The 19,772-nt window shown below is 42.0% G+C and overlaps 1 protein-coding gene across 1 annotated transcript in view; it reads right to left on the bottom strand.

Annotated features, from left to right (window-relative positions):
• LOC112104466 (phosphate-regulating neutral endopeptidase PHEX) overlaps window positions 1-19,772 on the bottom strand; it is a gene marked incomplete at its 5' end in the record, with an annotated part of 114,970 nt that overhangs the window by 45,423 nt on the left and 49,775 nt on the right. The window contains 3 exons of the mRNA XM_026649346.1: window positions 11,579-11,680; window positions 15,519-15,647; window positions 19,390-19,483. Of these exons, the coding sequence (XP_026505131.1) occupies window positions 11,579-11,680; window positions 15,519-15,647; window positions 19,390-19,483 (325 nt within the window). The remainder of the gene's footprint in view (window positions 1-11,578; window positions 11,681-15,518; window positions 15,648-19,389; window positions 19,484-19,772) is intronic.

The raw sequence follows: 19,772 nt of genomic DNA, 5'->3' as shown, positions 1-19,772 counted from the left end.
CATATTGAAGAATCTATCCTGTTACGGTAGGAGGTGCTCATGGTTGGCACATTAGGGGTGGTTGATATATAAGCACCCAGGATTAAACTCTCCATAAAAGAATTAAAGATACCATGTAGTAACTGCACCCACAGAGTCAGTAAGGGACCTGGGTATCATCCTTTCTCACGGGACCTTTCTCAGCTCCTTTCTCAGAGCTGCTGGGCAAAAGAAGGGTCCATGGCCAGGTCACCTTTTCCAGGCCATGCAGTCTGAGGCAACACTTGAATTAAGGGTTTCCCAGGGTAAGGTTCAGGGGCTAAGGAGGAAAAGAAACAGTGCCTTGTTAAGCAGTTGGATTTGTCTGACTTTGGCTTTGGCTACACTGGCGCTGTACAGCGCTGCAACTTGCTGCGCTGTAAAGCGCCAGTGTAATCAGCGCCTGCAGCGCTGCACACTCACTCGCAGTGCTGTAAGCTACTCCCCTCGGAGAGGTGGAGTAAATACAGCGCTGCGAGATCGCAGCACTGGTAGCGCGACTACACTCACGCTTCACAGTGCTGCAGCACTGTGAAAAACGAGTGTAGCCAAACCCTCAGAGAGAGTCCTGGAGAAAGACACAGGCCCAAGGAAGCTGCTCCTCGGAGCTGGGAAGGCAGAGGCCTTACTTGGGGTGTCTGCCTGTATGTAGCCTGTTACAACCTCTGCTCAAGGAAACAGGACGTGTTCATTCTGTAAATACACAAATTACAGTAAGAATGTACTTTATTCTGCCTCACTGATTCCAGCTCCTAACAGGAAAATGGCCTCCAAGGCCTCAGAGGGAGGGTTCTGAGTACTTCAGGGAATTTTCTCCCAGGAGTCTGGCTGATGGGTATCACTGACATGATCAGGGTCTAATTTATCACCATCTTTGAGGTCAGCAAGGAATTTTCCCCAAGGTCAGATTGGCAGAGACCCTGAGGGGGTTTCGCCTTCCTCAGCAGCATGGGGCACAGGTCACTGGCAGGTTTAAACTAGTGTAAATAGAGGGCTCTCTGTAACTTGAAGTCTTTAAATCATGATTTGAGGACCTCAGGAACTCAGCCAGAGTTTATCGGTCTATTACAGGAGTGGGTGGGTGAGGTTCTGGGCCAGCGATGTGAAGGTGGTCAGACTAGATGATCATGATGGTCCCTTCTCGTCTTAAAGTCTAGGAGTCTATGAGCATTCATTACTGCTCAGCAAAGGGGCAATAATCCTTTTTAAAATGTACCTTTATAAAAGGGGTTTGGTTTTGCAGGAGAAACAGCAAAAACAATGACAGTCAAAGCTAAAACAACAAAGTTTGCAGAAATGAGAGCAACTTTCTTGCACTTCAGAAGAATTAATTTTAAGATGGTGTGTATCACTGCTTTTACACAGCATTTCCACTCCAAAAGCTCCAGATTCATGCCCAATTTTACTTGTATGTATGTCCCTCCATCTTTTTCTCTGTCTCTCTGCCTCTGTTTCAAGCCTGAGATTTGTCACAAGTGTTTTGATATCATGCACCCACTCTGACCTTATGGAGTTGTGCTTGGGTCTGAAAAATGACAGCGAGAGATCAGGGTTAAATGCAATTTCCTTTCCCTTCACCCATTTTCCACTATCTGTCTGCATGGTGCTCAGGTTATTAATGGAACTGACATCACTGTACAACTGACTGAGCAGTAGCAGCAGCCAGATAACAAGGGAGAAGCTGACAGCAGCAGATCTAGCCTCACAGATAAGATATAAGCAAACATGCCATGGCTATTAGCTTCAGCTCGGGCCAAAGATGAACATTTCATATGGTTACTGAGCAGAAAACCCCAATCTTCCTGAGGAGATTAATTGAGTTTGGGTTTTGAAAGATATTATTCTCTGGGGCCAAAATAAAAGTTTATTGGAGGAAGAAGTGTTGGACTTGTAACTATGTATTGTCAATCCAACCGCAAGTGAAGATTTCTTTTTAATCCAGGAAAAAAGCGTAAAATACTTTCACACTGAAAGGAAAGTCTGCCACTCGTTTTATCTGCCAGTTGAAATGTTATCCTTAACACTGTCATTTTCCAGACGAACGCAGAAGGGTGTTAACTTCAGCGTCCTGGCAAAATTCCAGTCTGGGTTACTACAGTGACCTTTCCAGATTCCCTTCCTCATTTCCAATGAATACAGTACTCTTCACTTCCTTCCTTCAACCTGTCATGTAGTGTTCTTCTCTGCACACATTCATGAGCATAGTAGGAAAAGGATTAACCACTTTGTAAAGACAAATCTGAGTTGAATGGTGGTATGTTTATTGTCCTCTAAACCTGTAGGGCAGTTCAGAAACACAGTTAAAACATGGTTCAGCCCCACTACACATTCCAGATCATATTTTAACTGTATCAGTAGACTAACCTTTTGCAGCCAGGTCCCCCAACGGTGTAGTTGTTACAATATAGCTTGGCATCTTAATCTTTAATGTCTACATCAGAGCACTGCCACAACCCAAGACTACAGAAATACTAAAATATTCCACTGCAGCAACATCATCACTGAGGCTCAGTCTGCACTAAAGACAGGGTAGATAGGTTCGTGATTAAAAGCACAAATCTGGAAGGGAGAAGCCTGGGTTCAAAGGTTTCTAAAGGCACAAATAGGAGTTCGGCACCTAACTCCTAGTGAGTTCCATCTCTGCCTTTGAATGTTTCCCCCTCGGTTCCCAGGTCTTTCTGAAGTAAGGTGTCACTGAACAAGAGTAAACCTAGCAGGGTCCATTAATGTTTCTAAAGTAGATTTAAGGTTTGTGAAGTGCTTTTAGATCTTTGGATTGAAGGTGCTATATAAGCATAAAGGAAGGGGTGGGGTCTTTAGTTTTGGGACTCACTCCTATATATGGTCCGGCAGAGCCTGGTTTTGTTAACTTTTCAGACACACTGAAACATCTATCTTTTCCTTCTCTTTTCTCAAGCTACTGATGGGTGGGCTGAGGCTCAGGACTGGTTAATCTGCAGAAGTAATTTTGCATTATTTGATTTATAACCTAAGGCAGTGTTTCCCAAACTTGGGATGCCGCTTGTGTAGGGAAAGCCCCTGGCGGGCCGGGCCGGTTTGTTTACCTGCCGCGTCCACAGGTCTGGCTGATCGCGGCTCCCACTGGCCACAGTTCACTGCTCCAGGCCAATGGGAGCTGCTGGAAGCAGCGCGGGCCGAGGGACGTACTGGCCGCTGCTTCCAGCAGCTCCCATTGGCCTGGAGCAGCAAACCGCAGCCAGTGGAAGCCGCGATCAGACAGAACTGCGGACGCGACAGGTACACAAACCGGCCCGGCCCGCCAGGGGCTTTCCCTACGCAAGCGGCGTCCCAAGTTTGGGAAATACTAACCTAAGGGATAAACACAAACAATAGGCTGGTGCTTATAGACATTTTATTTCTGAAAGCCAGACAGAAATGGAAAGCATTATTATTTAAACCATATTAGATGAACAAGCTATAAACTAGTGCTGGGCAGGAAATGGTTTGCCTTTCTCATAAACATTTTCAAAATTTTTACATTTATTCCCATCCTGAATAAGGACAAGGTGTCAAAATCCCAAAAATATTCAGGAGCAGAAAACTCCCCAAAAAAGTTTTGGTTCAGATCAATCAAAATGTTATGTCTGATCATTTCAAAGCATTTAATCTCAATTTTGATAATTTTCTAACAATTTTTAAAAATATAATTAGCTTACATTTCTATCTGAAAAGTCATTTTGGAACTAGAAAACCAGAAGTTTTCATTTTGAAACTGTCAAAACAAATTTTGTTTTGACAATTTTGGGGGAGGGAGAGGGTTTGACAATTTGAGTCAAAAAAACTGTCAAAGCCACCCTTTTCCCCATAAACAGTTCTGGTTTTGACAAATTGACATTTTTTGACAAAAGAAACATTTTGGTGAAAACTTTGTGACTAGCTCTTCTTTAAACATAGTTTCAGAACAGTTTTGGCTCCTGTCACTGACCAGGAATACCATATTTAAAGCATTTAAAATTGGTTCAGCTAAAATGGTTACGACTCTTATTCAGTAAGGTGCCTAAGTAGTCCAATTGACTTCAACGGGGTTGACTTCAATCAGAATACACAAGTGCTTAAGGCACATGCTTAAGTACCTTTTTGAATTGGGGCCTTTGTTCCTATTATAGATAGTCCTAAATTACTCCAGGCATTGGTTTGTAAAGGCCATTGACCTGATCTGCACCACAGAGGTCAATGGGAATTTTGCCTCAGTTTATATTGCTTGATTCTGTTCCCAGTGAAGTCAATCAGACTTGTGCCATTGACTTCACTGGGAACAGAATCAAGCAATGTAAGCTGAGACTAAACTAAGAAACATAGCAGAGAATTATGCGTATGTTTTTCTATGACTCTGCCCTACCAGTCGTCAGACTGGGAGAGATGGGATTGGAAACAAATATTGTAAATAGGACTTCCTTAGAGAAAGGTAAAACCGGGCAGCAGTCAAATCCAGTAGGCAACAATATTACTTCAGAGTGACCTTGGGATTTGTGCTCTGTAACCTAGAAAGGTTAATTATGTTACAGAAAGATCTTATTACAGAAGCACAAGATATTTTGGCTTGTCATTTGTACTTAAAATTTTAAAAATAGTGCTTCATCAAAACAAATAAAATAACTTCATAAAAAGCAGTAAATTTTCATACTTTTGGAAAATATGTTTGGATATATAGATCTTGAATCTTACTCTCAAGCCCCCCATTAAACTCAAGTACAAGGGGCATTTTAAGGGAGGAAAACAAAGGGGTGAGCAAAAAATTAATTTATCTTGCCCATGCCCAAGAAACACTTCTCACAATGATCATCTGCCAGTGAATTATCATTTCTGAAGAAGCAGCAATAAATTACGATTTTAAAAATTAGGATCCTCATTAGGAAATGATTACAAGAGTCATGTTTATGTAGTTTCAATTTTGGATTCTCTTTTCTCTCTGCAGGTCCATCCTTAGGAAATGCAGCTGTCAGTATCATTAGGCTGATATAGCAGTCTGCTATCAACACTTCCATTGTCAGGAAAAGAAAAGGCCCTTTTTGCACATTTGTCAGCTTTCCCAATAGGCTGCAAGGTGACTCAGAGCTGGGCCAGCACAAGAGCTATTGAAGAGGTCTCTCTCCGCATGACTGACATAATGCATACAGCACATGCCAAAGACACCCATTGAGCTGCACTCATCTGAATAATTTAGCTATACTTAAAAATGAAGGCAAAATTTAATGACCCTCACAAAATAGGGAGTTTAAAAAGTGAGAGCAGGAAGCAAAATGGGTTTTAAAAAGAGAAAAATCAGAGGCCTCCATCTAAGACTCAAAGGATTGACAGGAACAGTTTAAACAAATCCTTGATTATAGCCAAATAGAGTATAATAAAGTAAGACTAACAGAAGAAAAAGGAAACAGAATATGAAAGCATGGTGCCAGATACTAGACTCTGATTTAACTATGATTTTTAGAAATACCATGAGCTCCATCCAGAGAATTAGGTGAGAACTGCATGTTAAAAAAACAACACCCAAGCCTGTTAGGATCCGTTTCTTTGGGTGTTTTGTTTTTGGTTGGGAGGCGGCATGGGGGGATAGGCTGCTTTCAGTAGAACTGGTTTCAATTCATACTTACAGCATAGGGGTTTGAAATGATTAAAAGACAGGGTTTTTATTACGTGGTCTTATTCCAGAGGGAAAGAAACACTTAAATTCCAGAGTATTCCAAGAGGAAAGGTGAGGTTCCTTGAGATAGAGAGCACAAGGATGCAGAAGAAGTGCTCAAAAGGCCACATAAGCTTATACTTGCTAAAAAGGCCAATTTTCAAAACTTAGACTGAGCTGGCTGCTCTCCCAAAACCAAACTACGGCAGTGATTCTATCATAGGGATCCGCTCCAAAGCCTGCCTAAATCAATGGGAGACTTTCCATTGACTTCAGTGAGATTTGGGTCAGCTGCCCCCTGGCACTATCTGCAGTAAATACGTGGAAGCTGGTATTGAGGCGATCCCTATCACAAGCAGAATCTGCAGTATCCTCTTTGAGGTGAGCAGGAAGCCTATCAAGCCATTTGCAATACAGTGGAGTCACCTAAACATAAAGACATATGAGCCCGTCAAGATCATGTTAGAAGAAGAGAATTTTTTCAAGAACATTTTCAATGCACAAAACCAAAACATACAAACAAAAGATCTTTTACCTGTTGCACAATAAAGGAATAAGCCTGCTACAGCCTAACTGTCCATGGACTAAAAAGGGACTAAATACCAGGGAAACTGACCTAATACAGTAGAAATGGTAAACAGGAAAATAACAACAACAATTAACTCCTTTCATTCCAATGTGGTTTGCAAACTCAAAAACAAACAAACAAACAGAAAACAGCTGAACAAACTATAGACAAAACAGACTATATGAAATGCAGCCATTTCTGGGTAAAATGCAGGTGCTGTTTAACTGCACACAGTAACACTACATGTCATTATGAAATAGTATGGCCAAGTGGATAGAGCAATGGATTTGAACTCAGGAGAGTTTCCCTGAGGTCAGATTGTAATCACCCATAGTTGGATTTGTCCTCAAGTTAACAATCTTATTCTTATAAAAATGCCATGAGACACTTACATTACCATAGCAGCCAGAGCAGTTATTTTACATGTCACTGGGCACAATGCAGGCATAACGGGGTGACATTCTATGGGCTGTGTTATACAGAAGGTCAGACTAGTGGTTCCTTCTGGCCTTTCATCTGAAACATGGTGTCTCCAGCAACACAGAACTCTCTATTATAATGCTGGGCTTTGGCTCAGTACTGACCCAGAAGTCAGAGGGCTACCTAGGAATCCACAGCGATATACTTTATGCAGATGTTCCTCATCTCAAGCACTGACCCAAAACAACCTCTCAACTTGTGAGCTCTGACAGGATCACAGCAGCATTGTGGACACAGGCAATGACACAATGTGGACACATTTAGACAGATGCACTTTCTGTGTATCAAACCAGTAAATAAATACTGGTAAAACCACCAAATTTTCTGTTTGATATGTTATTGTATTAAAGTAAAAAGAGAAAAAAATGGAAGGGGGAAGATGTGTAAAGCTGATCATACATTGGTGCAAGCAATCTACTTATTAAAGTTCTAGGGATCTGACACATGGTAAGTCTCCCATTTATCCAGTAAATTATTTTATCAAGGGGTTTTATTTATTCATTTAACATGTGCCCATCCAAAGCTCTTGGCACAGTTATAAAATATATCAATAGAAATACCACAGTAAATAAAGAAGTGGTTCAGGACTGTTTAGAAAAGCTGGATGTGCACAAGTCCCTGGGGCCGGATGCACTGCATCTGAGGGTGCTAAAGGAGTTGGCCGATGTGATTGCACAGCCATTGTCTTTGAAAACTCATGGTGATCGGGGGAGGTCCCGGATGACCGGAGAAAGGCTAATGTAGTGCCCGTCTTTAAAAAAGGGAAGGAGGAGGATCTGGGGAACTACAAGCCAGTCAGCCTCACCTCAGTCCCTGGAAAAATCATGGAGCAGGTCCTCAAGGAATCAATTTTGAAGCACTTTGAGGAGAGGAAACTGATCAGGAACAGTCAGCAAGGGCAAGTCATGCCTGACTAACCTAATTACCTTCTATGATGAGATAACTGGCTCTGTGGATGAGGGGAAAGCAGTGGACGTGATATTCCTTGACTTTAGCAAAGCTTTTGATATGGTCTCCCACAGTATTCTTGCCAGCAAGTTAAAGAAGTATGGGCTGAATGAATGGACTATAAGGTGGATAAAAAGCTGGCTAGATCGTCGGGCTCAACAGTTAGTGATCAATGGCTCCATGTCTAGTTGGCAGCCGGTATCAAGCGGAGTGCCCCAAGGGTCTGTCCTGGGGCCGGTTTTGTTCAATATTTTCATTAATGATCTGGAGGATGGCATGGATTGCACCCTCAGCAAGTTTGCAGATGACACTAACCTGGGAGGAGTGGTAGATACGCTGGAGGGTAGGAATCAGATACAGAGGGACCAAGACAAATTAGAGGATTGGGCCAAAAGAAATCTGATGAGGTTCAACAAGGACAAGTGCGGAGTCCTGCACTTAGGACAGAAGAATCCCATGCACTGCTACAGACTAGGGACCGAATGGCTAGGCAGCAGTTCTGCAGAAAAGGACCTAGGGGTTACAGTGGATGAGAAGCTGGATATGAGTCAACAGTGTGCCCTTGTTGCCAAGAAGGCTAATGGCATTTTGGGCTGTATAAGTCGGAGCATTGCCTGCAGATCGAGGGACATGATCATTCCCCTTTATTTGGCATTGGTGAGGCCTCATCTGAGTACTGTGTCCAGTTTTGGGCCCCACACTACAAGAAGGATGTGGAAAAATTGGAAAGAGTCCAACGGAGGGCAACAAACATGATTAGGGGGCTGGAACACATGACTTATGAGGAGAGGCTGAGGGAACTGGGATTATTTAGTCTGCAGAAGAGAAGAATGGCGGGGGGGGGGATTTGATAGCTGCTTTCAACTACCTGAAAGGGGTTTCCAAAGAGGATGGATCTAGGCTGTTCTCAGCGGTAGCAGATGACAGAACAACGAGTAATGGTCTCAAGTTGCAGTGGGGGAGATTTAGGTTGGCTATTAGGAAAAACTATTTCACTAGGAGGGTGGTGAAGCACTGGAACGGGTTTCCCAGGGAGGTGGTGGAATCTCCTTCCTTAGACGTTTTTTAAGGTCAGGCTTGACAAAGCCCTGGCTGGGATGATTTAGTTGGGGATTGGTCCTGCTTTGAGCAGGGGGTTGGACTAGATGACCTCCTGAGGTCCCTTCCAGCCCTGATATTCTGTGATTCTATGAATAAACACTTTGAACCCATGTCGAAATATCCACCCAGATCTCTACAAAACTAAGACTGCCTCACCATACTATTCTTTATTGGCAGGGCTGGTGTCTATCTGTAAACTTCAGTGTAAACCTACAATCTGAAGCCTTAAATAATCCTAGAAAATTACCTTGCTTCCTGGATGTCTTTTTGAGAAAGATGCCAATCTCTCCTGAGAAGGATGCTCCCTATATATTCTGCCAATATTGCCCAAACTACTCAAATAAAGCTGACATTTTGTGTGTTGGTTTTAAATATATCATATTATTGTTTGATGTAATTTTTTAATTTTTTTAAAAGAACAGTCATAATGAAATAAGCTTTGGGGGTTGTTTAAAACACTTCTGGATTAAGAGGATTTAAGATAGATGGGGCTTTTTAAAAGTATTATTTTATCAGGTCATTTCACTTTGTATCCCACTTACGCCCTATTATGGGATTGTGTCTAATATGCTAAAAATCACACAAGACATGTGAATTCTTATAAAAAATATGTTCTACAGTAATGATCCAAAAAGGTGACAGCTGTCAATGATATTACTGTGATTTTTGAATAATCATTTTAATATAATAAATAAATAAATAAATAAATAATACTTTAAATATATTTTGCTCTTATAAGCCTGCTCCTGTTCCCATTGAAGTAAATTGTTGAAGTCCCATTCACTTCAACTGAAACAGTGGATATATTACTGTACCATATTGTAGGGTTTTTAAATTAGCTCTGAATTTAGTCTGCCAGGCACATTTTGTATGTATCAGAAGGACATATGACCAATATGGTTTTTGGCTTCTTACGGACTTTATGGTACTTTTACCACCTTCTCCTACTGGCTCTCTTCTGTTCAGCCTTCTGCTATATCTGATAGGCGGCTGACAGAAGTAGTGCGGGAGAGTGGTTAAGTAAATAATTTAGTAGAGAAATAAGACCAGACTCTTATGATATTATTAGAAAAGTTGCTATTTGGAAAAAAACATGTACAAGGCCTCTTTCCCTCTTCAAAGACCAAAAATGGCATCAATTCACCCTGAGTTGGGCAAGTATCTATATTAGATACACTAGTATCTATATTAGATATAGTCAGACAGTTAGTTTGTTCATTTCCTAAACTTCACAAGCTGTGTAAAAATATGTGGGTAATTGGTGGCTCAAATGGTAATACACTCCATTTGCTATCAGGTTAGCAAGAACCATAGTGAGACGCTGCTACCCTTGGCTTTGGTGCTCTGAATGATTCACTCATCCATCTATACATTCCTAATGTGTTCTTGAGAAAGGCAGCATGAAGCAAAGATGTTGCATACTGAATTTAAAACTTTCCAAAGATAAAATAACTTCCACAGCCTTTTCATCTGATTTCTCAAAAAGCTTTGAAGACTGCTTTTCTTAAATCAAAACTGCTATTTTTATTCAAGCACAGCAAGTGGGACATAATTCAGCTCTGCTTGCATATAATTCTGTTCAGAAAGGGTGTTTGTCAATTGAATGCTGTCCAATCACTTCCACAAATAAAGTGAAGAGCCCATCCTCTCCTCCTATGAGTTCACACATTTTTAAGGTATGTCAACACTGTAAAAAAAAAAGAGAGAGAGACTGACCCCTTGGCAGTGACTCTTAGAGTCTGGGTCAGTTGACTCAGGCTCAATGGGCTCATGCTATGGGGCTAAAAGTAGCACTATAGACGTTTAGGCTCGGGCTTGGAGCCCAGGCTCTGAGAGCATCCCCTTGCTGGATTTCAGAGCCCAGGCTTCAGCCCAAGCCCAAATGTCTACACTGCTATTTTTAGCTCCAGAGTGTGAGCCCACGTCCGTTGACCCAGGCTCTGACACTTGCAGTCGTTTTTTGCATTGAAGACAAATCCAGATTGTTGCTCTGTGTGCTGCTCCCTGTTTTCTGAGATCACTTTTCATGTCTCACATAGTGTAAGTGAGGGATGGAGGGACCTGGTTCAGGAAGCCTTGGATACTTTCTAACATCCAATTCACCCTCTGCACTATAATGTCACACAATGTTTAAGTTATCATGAAGGGAAGTGCCAATCTTGAGAATGATGTGATATCATTGCATTTGGGGACTGCTGATTCACTGGAATGGTGACGTCATCTTGGAAGTACTGTTTTCAGGGGGTAGACTTCCAACAGTGACATCAAAGAAGATGCCAGATATAACATCTTCATATACCCATTGCTAAATTGGAGCCTCCTCCTTCCAGGTACTGGACATCCTAAACAATCTAAACTTAAAAATATTTTATAGTAGTATTATTCATTTGTACTATGGTAGCACCTAGAAAGCACATTCAAGGATCATTGTGGTAGGCACTGTACTGGCAAATAATGAGGAAGACAGCTCTGCCCCAGAGAGCTCACAATCTCCATGTCAGTCAGGGTGTAAGAAGTGGACAAAACAAACAGGGTGAACATGGGAGGAAATGAGACAACAAAATTAACAGCTTAGCAGAAAAGTAGGAGTTCAGGTTTCTCAGCATTAGAACATAAGAGCGGCTATACTGGGTCAGACCAAAGGTCCATCTAGCCCAGTATCCTACAAGTGTAGGCAAACAGATTGCCAATGTGCATTTCTAAAATAATAAACAATTAAATGGAACTTTAAACACAGCATTAAAACTAATGGCAAAGCTTCCATTGACTTCAACGCAGCAGGATTTCACCCAGCATTTTCATTTTCCCACATCAACAGTTACCTTTTCATTAGCTTTCCTTTTTGTTCTTGCATCCATCCAGTCATTTTCCTTTTCCAACATGTCGATAAAGGCCCAGCGAATCCCTTCAGTCAACTCCGCCATCTGCAAAACAAATTCTCCCCAATAAAGAGAGTCATGGGAAACTGACTATGAGAAAAGCAAACTTCTTGATTAACTGGGTATATGAATGACCTGTGGGGTAAGACTACATCTGTCTCTCTTTATACGACACCAAGTCTCCTTCCTTCCCCACATACCTTACGCTGTCTCTCCCCGCAACCCTGGGATTTCTAGTCATAGAGTGCTTGCCTTCATTTTCATCTCTACCAGCTACACTACACAGGTTTCTGACTATTGTTCTCTCCATGACACAGTAATGAACAGTCATCATGAGAATGCCTTTCTTGTGCTCATGATGGACATGCTGAGAGAACAGCAGAAGTCTTGTGAAATTCCTGGCAATTTGTTTCCCAATCACATGTGTATAGTGCCCAGTATTCCTTCTGACTGACATTCATCCAAAAGAACTGTATTTGGGCTGTTTGCATCCCTACCCAAACACAAAGCAGAGCTCTATTATTTATCCAACTAGCTTTGTTTGTGGACTTTTACTGTAATTTAAAGTTTACTGTTTATATTACAGATGGTAGCAGCTTGAACACCCAACTGGGCCCAGTTTTCCTTGGTTTTTGCACCTTGGATAGTAATTTACATTGGCACCACAATTCTGATCTGGTAGCATTTTTCATCCACTTGGCACAGGTATAAAATGACTACACAAGGTGTCACTGAATTTCAAAAACAGGAATAGAAACAGGAATAGTGACCGGGGACCTAGAAAGAGTTGACGGAGAGAGACTGTGTGAGTCTGATTTCGTGACTGGACTGGTTGCTTGGGTGGGTTCGAGACCGGCCCGCGGAACTTTGGGGGTTGGACTAGATGACCTCCTGAGGTCCCTTCCAACCCTGATATTCTATGATTCACCTAGATACTAGGAGGATAGACATTCGAGAATAGCCTAAAATGATACACATCAAGCAACCCCATGGCATCTGATCCCAAGTGAAAGATTATTCTGCTGGTCTAAAGAGTGGAAATGTTATCAGTCCTATGTATTTGGCTGGGGGAGCTGAACAACAGAGGTGCTCATAGTCAGTTGCTACTACTTGTGTTGATAGGCAATTACTAAAGACACAACCTTGGCAATAAAAAAAGGGCTGAAGTTATTGGAGCTGGATCAGGCTTAAAAGTTGGGATACCAAAAGACATTCAAAACTAATCTAAGGATTCGACCATATCACTATATAAAGTTTATCAGCTGTGTTAAATTTAAAAATAAACAGAAATGTCAATTAACATGGATGTGCAACATGTTAATCAGTAGAGATGGTATCATTAAAATGTCCTTGTGGGGGTAGAGGGACCCTGAAAAATAGCAACATTATTTTCAGCTGAGCAGTCATGAATGCATCAGACTCACATTTTGAGCTGTTATTTCCTTGTTGTGTGTGTGTCTCAAATTAAAGGAAAGCACTTGCCCTCTTTACTATTCAGTTTCCTCCCCTCCTTTTTTTAATATCTCATTACTTTAGAGACAATATAGGACAACCAGAACAAAACATTAAATATGACCAAACCATCTCAGTAAACGGCATCCAAGGGACTAAAGTAACTTAAAGAATATTGATGGCAGAGCACTGAATCAATTAACTTAGTACACTAATGAGGTGAACTCCTTGTGTTTGGAGGTTGCAAGTTCAAACTCAAGCTCTGCAATTGGACCCTGGTGTCTATTTAGGTTTTATGCACCAGCTGTAGCAGTAGGGGGTGGGAGAAGAAACCTATTCATATTATCAGAGTTATTACTGAAATTGCTCAGGCATAGCTGTAAGAAACACTGCAGAGTCTGTAGGTCAAAAACAATACTATATTTAGACACAGATAATATTTTTTCATAAAAGGAGGAGAGAGAAGGCATGCATGTCGTGAGACATCATCAGTGACTAAAACCTGAAAACACCATACCATCCATAACTCATGATTTGCTTAGCATGGATAGCTACCTACTCTCCTTTAGCTAAGGAAAAAATGTTCTAGAAATCAGAATGGCTTGCCTGGTGTAAGAAAGGGGAAAAGAATCGAAAAAGAGGAAGAGAAAAAATTATTAAAAATAAACTTGAAGAGCCACAATTTTCAAGGTTTCAACCAGATTCAATATGACCTCTAATTTTATTTCCATACTCACACTCAGGGCAGCTCTACTCTAGAAGCGCTACGGCGGTGCAGCTGCACCACTGCACATCTGGTAAAAACGCTGTATGCCAGCAGGAGAGCACTGTCCTGTTGACATAATTACGCCACCTTCGTGAGAGGTGGAAGCTACGTCAGCAGGAGAGCCTCTCCCACCATCATAGCGCCAGTGTGGACAGAGCTTAGGTCGCTGTAATTTGTGTCACGCGGGGGTGGGGGGGTGCCTTTTTCACACCCCTCAGCAACGTCAGTTAGATCAACTTAAGCAGTAGTATAGACCTGCCCTCAGATAAACCTGCATGGAGGTCATTACGCTACGTTTGTGACATCCCAGTGTTTTTTTCCCCTAACAAACTGTAATATAAACACCACTTTAGGAATTCAGTGAATGACCAAGGAGCTAAAAAAGTTGGATGTTGGAGAGGAAATTCTAGTTCAAAGAAAAAGGCTTACAACAGTAAAAAAGGGAATCCAGATCATTACTGAAAATATAAGGAACAAAGACTTTGCCAAACCAAATCAAACCACTGGTCAATTTGGGATCCTGCCCTTGACAGCAGCCAACACCTGGTCCTACACATGAAACTGAAGAAACTAGAGGTTGAGTCAAGCCAATAAATTTAGATCAGGAGACTGGGCCTGATTCAATGCCCACTGAAGTCAAACCCTTCCATTGACTACCGTGTATTAGATCAGGCCCTTCAATCCAAATCTGAATTTTCCCAGAATCTAGTATTTGGGGTTCAGCTTAGGCCCACTAAAGAGAAGATCCATTAGCTGGAAGTTGAAGTTAAAAAATTAGAAAAGATCAAAGTGGAACTAAGTCACAAGTTTTTAACAGCGAGGATAGTTAATCTTTGGACCAATTTATCAAGGGAAATGGTAAATTCAGCATTAATTTGAAGTCTTTTGATTGAGAAGAGATGGCTTTCTGAAAGGCCTGCTCTAATTCAATCACCTGTTATTGGGCTCAATCATGTTCACTTACATAATATGGAAGAATAATTCCTCCCACCGTAGGAATTACTGGGTGAAATTTTATGACCGGTGTTATGCAGGAGGTTTGATTATATCATCACAGATTTCTTAAAATTATCTTCCTAAAATTTTATGAATCACAAATCCTGAGTTTTGATCTTCAGATAGCTTCCCCAAAATTTGGGCCAGAGATCAGTTATGGATTTCCTATGCTGACTCAAACTTCTAGGGAGGATATTCAGAATGCATATAGTCAACTGTGCAATGCTGCATTTGCAGAGAGGAGATCCTTCTTGACCCTCACAGCTGAGAAGTCTTGGATCAGATCCTCAAGATCAGATCCTACAGTTCCAATGATGATGCCAGTTGGCTCCTGCATCACAAGAATTACCCTTATCTTAGAAGTCATAACTACAAGTGTTATTCATGGTGAAAATATTACCTGGATACATTTTTAAATCCAGCTACATATTTGTCTCAAAGGCCTGAACTGGAAATGAATGCACAGACTGAATTTAGCTGGAGGGAGAGGAGGCATTTCCTTTTCTTTGTTCTGTTTTTCCCTACCATCCATTGCTCTGAATAAGTGAAATTTTTAAAATCATTGCTGGTGGAAAGTCTCTCTTTAAAGATAAATTCAACTTGAAATTTATTCTGCTGGGAGAAAGAAACTATTTAAAAGTTTTCAGATAGAGACTGAGGAGGACTTACCATTTCTCTCTTGTCTTCTTGAAAATGGACATCCACAAACATCCTGCCAATGACATAAGGGAGTGCTCCTTCTACAAAGTTTACACATTTATCCCACTGAGGCAGTAAAGATGTGGTTCCCTGGATTACCTGTTGGCATTGCACAATAAACCATCAGAACATGCCATTTGAGAAAAACCATGGAAATAACTCAGTATCCTCATGGTAAATTTTGAAAAGTAACAGACAGACATAACCTAATATATATATATAACAGCAGGGTCATTTTACTATTTATGTTGCATTTTCATAGTCTTCAAAAAGACACCAGCTGAGGATCTGCCTTCTTAATGTCTAATTCACCATTTAATGAGCAGGATGCAGCATTCTGCACCAACTTCAACATCACCCAAAAGACCACCCCTCTGGTCACTCCCCATTCCCCTGAACCAGGCCTGCCATTAGGATGCAAAGGATTGGGGTAGGAACTACTGAATGTGGAAGGTCATCAGTATGCCTGCCTGCATGGGCATTTCTGGGAGGGCACTAATATCAGTGTGAGAAAGAAAGCACCAGCACGAGTAGAGGCTATCAATGAGTGTGTGAATGCAGTAGAAAAGTGGGAGTGTAGAAAGGCACCACTGAGTGGGGGGAGTGGGGCAAATGTGTGTGACAGTGTAGAGGGGCATGAATGTGTGAGGTAGGAGAGGGCGCTGGAACCTTTGTAGAAGTGGGGAGGCTGAGGCCAAAGTGCCTGCTCTCTCTCTCTCCACGGCTGGCTGCTCCAGCAATGAGCCAGCTGCCCTCTCTTCTGGTCCCACAGCAATTCCGAGTGGGCAAAATGTATATCTGTAGCACCTCCCTGGCAGAATCTATTATTCGGGGGGGGGGAGGGGAGGATCTGCAGGGACATGAATTCTCCGCTTGTTTCTTTTGTTAAAAAGTGGGAGGCATGGCCCCTTGCTCCTTCAGTTCTGGCACCAGTGGCCCTAGTGCCTGAGAGAGAGCAGGAGGTCCAGTGTGCAATTGCGAGAGAGACATGCATAGTTGGATGTAGAGTAATAGTCCAGGATAAAAAAGAGGGAATGAAAGACTACAGAGAACGTAGCAAGAGAAGAATATACAGAATGAGTAGGAGGAAGAAGTTAGATGAGAAAAGCATCAGAGAAATAAGAGTGAGGTGAAACATACTGAAAAAATAGAGGAAAAGTAATAATATGTATAATAGAAGGAAAGAAATATTGGAGTTAAAGAAGAAGAAAAAAGCCATGGAGACAAAGTTAATCTTTCATTGAATAATTTCTAATGGCAAAAAGTTTCAAATAATACAGAGTTAATGTTTGACATATGCATATGCATATCTTTTGACTAGCCATTTTATTATACCACAACTCCCTTCAATGTACCAAACATGATATTGTTTGTGCATTGGGCAGTAGGCTATAGGAGGAGGAAGAACTTTGAGGATGGGGAAGAGATAGCAGGCGGTCAGATTCCAGTGAGACAAAAAATGTATTGGGTGGTGTTGTGAGAGGAGGTATCTTGACTGAGAGAAAGTGTCAGCATGTAGGCTAGTCAAAATATATTGATTGCCTGCACCACTTTGTACCTGCCAGCCTTGCCTTGCTCCCATGGGCAGTGGGCATCATAGGCTGGGGGAGGCTTGAGCCTCCCCAAACAGCCTAGCGTGGCCCTGCCCGTGTGCTGCCCACCCGGCGCTCCGGGGCTCAGGCTGGGGACACTGAGGCCGCTCGAGCGGCCCAGGGCTGTGGGGCCGGCGGCCATGGTGGGAGTGCTCTGGGCTCCGGTGGGGGAGTGAGGTGTATGGCGAGGGAGAGGGGTGGGCCTTGGGCAGAAGAGGAGGGGCCAAGGGCTAGCCTCCCCCAATGGCCTGCTCCCCAATTTGTTATCGGGAAAGGAAGAAATGCCTGGAGTCACTCAGGGCTGGTCTACACTGAAGGTGTAAAGTCGACCTAAGTTACGCTACCTCAGTTACATAAGTTACGTAACTGAAGTCGACGTAGCTTAGGTTGACTTACCGCTGTGCCTACACCATGCTGTGTTGATGGGAGATGCTCTCCCACCAACTTACCTTACTCTTCTCTGGGAGGTGGAGTACAGAAGTCGACGGGAGAGCGCTCCACCATCAACGCTGCATCGACGCAGCAGTACCGATTTAGCCATAAGTATAGGCAAGCCCTTAATGGAGCCCCTTTCCAGTCAATTGAACAGCAATGTTGATGGACTCTGAAGGGATCTGTGTTCATCTTTTATCAGCCCAAAACATACTGGCATGTGGCAATGGCCATTAAGGGAGGAGGAAGGTGCAAAATGGAGGAAAACAGGGATCCTCAAGATTTTAATGGTTTCAAACACACGTTCAGGGATTTTTATTTATTTATTGGCAAATGAAATCTTTGTTTCCTCTGATGCCTTGTCTCATCATGTAAAAGTCACTTTAATAATTCCCCCAATGAAATGGAAATAGTATGTAAAGTTTAAACTTACTATAAAGTAACCAAACATCCAGGGAGTCTGTGGCTTACAGGGCTAGTTATGGGACACAGGGTTCTCCAGCTTTAAGTCACTGGTTTGAATCCAGCTTTGGTAAGTAACACAATGCAACTGAGGCTTGGCCTGCTATGAGTGCTACTAGCACTACAGTGTAGAAAAATGGCTGATACTATAAACAAAGCAATTTCTCAGCAGTGATGTCCTGTTTTACAGCCTATGAAAATGACCTTCCACTTTTAATTAACTGTGTGATTTTCCCCTCCCCTTCCTCTGCAAAGTGCAAACCATTTTCATTTTAAACCTCTTGATGCCAAGATTCACATTCTTCAGGTCTGAAACCCATTGCCAGGCGGAGGCAAGCTGGAAACTCAGGGGCCTGTCTGTACTGTGCTTAGCACACTGGATGGAATTCACCCACATGCAGGGAACCCTCACATGGCCTATTTACATGACAACTTGAAAATGTTGTGCTGGAAAGTGTACAACCAACTTGATGTATATATTTTCTTTGATTTCTCAAGTGAGTACATAAATGCAAGTAGCTATTTGGTGTGTCATAAAGCACAACCCCTAAACTCTAAGGGTTCCATTTGGGATCTTAATATCCTGCCAGACTGGTTATAGGTCAGCACTCTATTGTACTTGGCCAATAAAAAATTGAATTATAAAAAGGGAAGGAAAACTCCTGACTTCAACTCCTCCTCCAATCTCTCTGCTCATGACATCAGTGAATACCTGAAGGAGACTGAACCAAGGGGAAGGGGCCCAGGCTGGAAGGAGACCCAGACGGTGAAATTTACTGCAACGTATGGTGAGGAAAACCTTCATTTTGAATTTTGTTCATTTGTTAAGTTAGCCGTTAGCTTGCGTTTTACTCTTTTGTAACCAATCCGGGTTCTTATGCATCATTATTTGTAATCACTTAAAATCTATTTTCTGTAGTTAGTACTCTTATCTTATTGTTTTATCTTAACCTGTGTGTTAGGTTAAAGTGTGTGGGAAAACTCCATTTGGGATAACAGGGCTGGTGCATTATCATTTTCCTTTGATGAAATGATGGACTTTCTATGAGCTTGTACTGTTCAAAAGGGTAATAAGCAGTACAAGGCACAAATTTCTGGGAGACAAGGCTGGGACTAGGAATTTGTGGGTGTCGACCTGTATGTAATTCAGGAGTGACTGGTCAGCGTGCTCATGTATTTAGTTGGGAGTGAATTTGCATGCTGAAGTCTGTGTGAACAGGCCAGGAGTGGATGTTCTGAGAGCAAAGCCGTGTAGAAGGCACCCCAGGCTAAAGAGTTCAACAGTTCAGATTGTACCCTGGGGAATGTCACTACCAGTCTCACATATCATAAAAACTGAAAAATCTTGAACTTACCCGCGAAAATTCCAGCCATCTATACTGAAAGCGTCGGCTGAGGTTAAATATTCTTGAATAAACCATCCTCCATACCAGATAGTTGGCAATAGTCCTGTTAAATCAGACATACATATTTATCAAACATTTAATTCCATGTGATGTACAGCAAAGCACTTGTAGAAGCAATATCTGAATGGCTTTCTGTAAGAGCAGTTTGAACTGAATGACAGAAATTTCACCTTTAAAATTAATGATGAGCTATGACCGAATTGATAAAATCCTATTACACAGAAGAAATTGCATGAAGACAGCCATTTACTGCCTGATTTCATGATAGGAGCCATCTTCTAGAGAATGCTTTTAACACATTCGTATCCTGATATATACATTTCATAGTTGTA

Source organism: Terrapene carolina, unplaced genomic scaffold (genome assembly GCF_002925995.2).
Source record: "Terrapene carolina triunguis isolate 2854851 unplaced genomic scaffold, T_m_triunguis-2.0 Scaffold23, whole genome shotgun sequence".
Taxonomy (NCBI): domain Eukaryota; kingdom Metazoa; phylum Chordata; order Testudines; family Emydidae; genus Terrapene; species Terrapene triunguis.
Note: the sequence above shows the minus strand (reverse complement) of the source record. Positions and strands in the feature narration are given on the sequence as shown.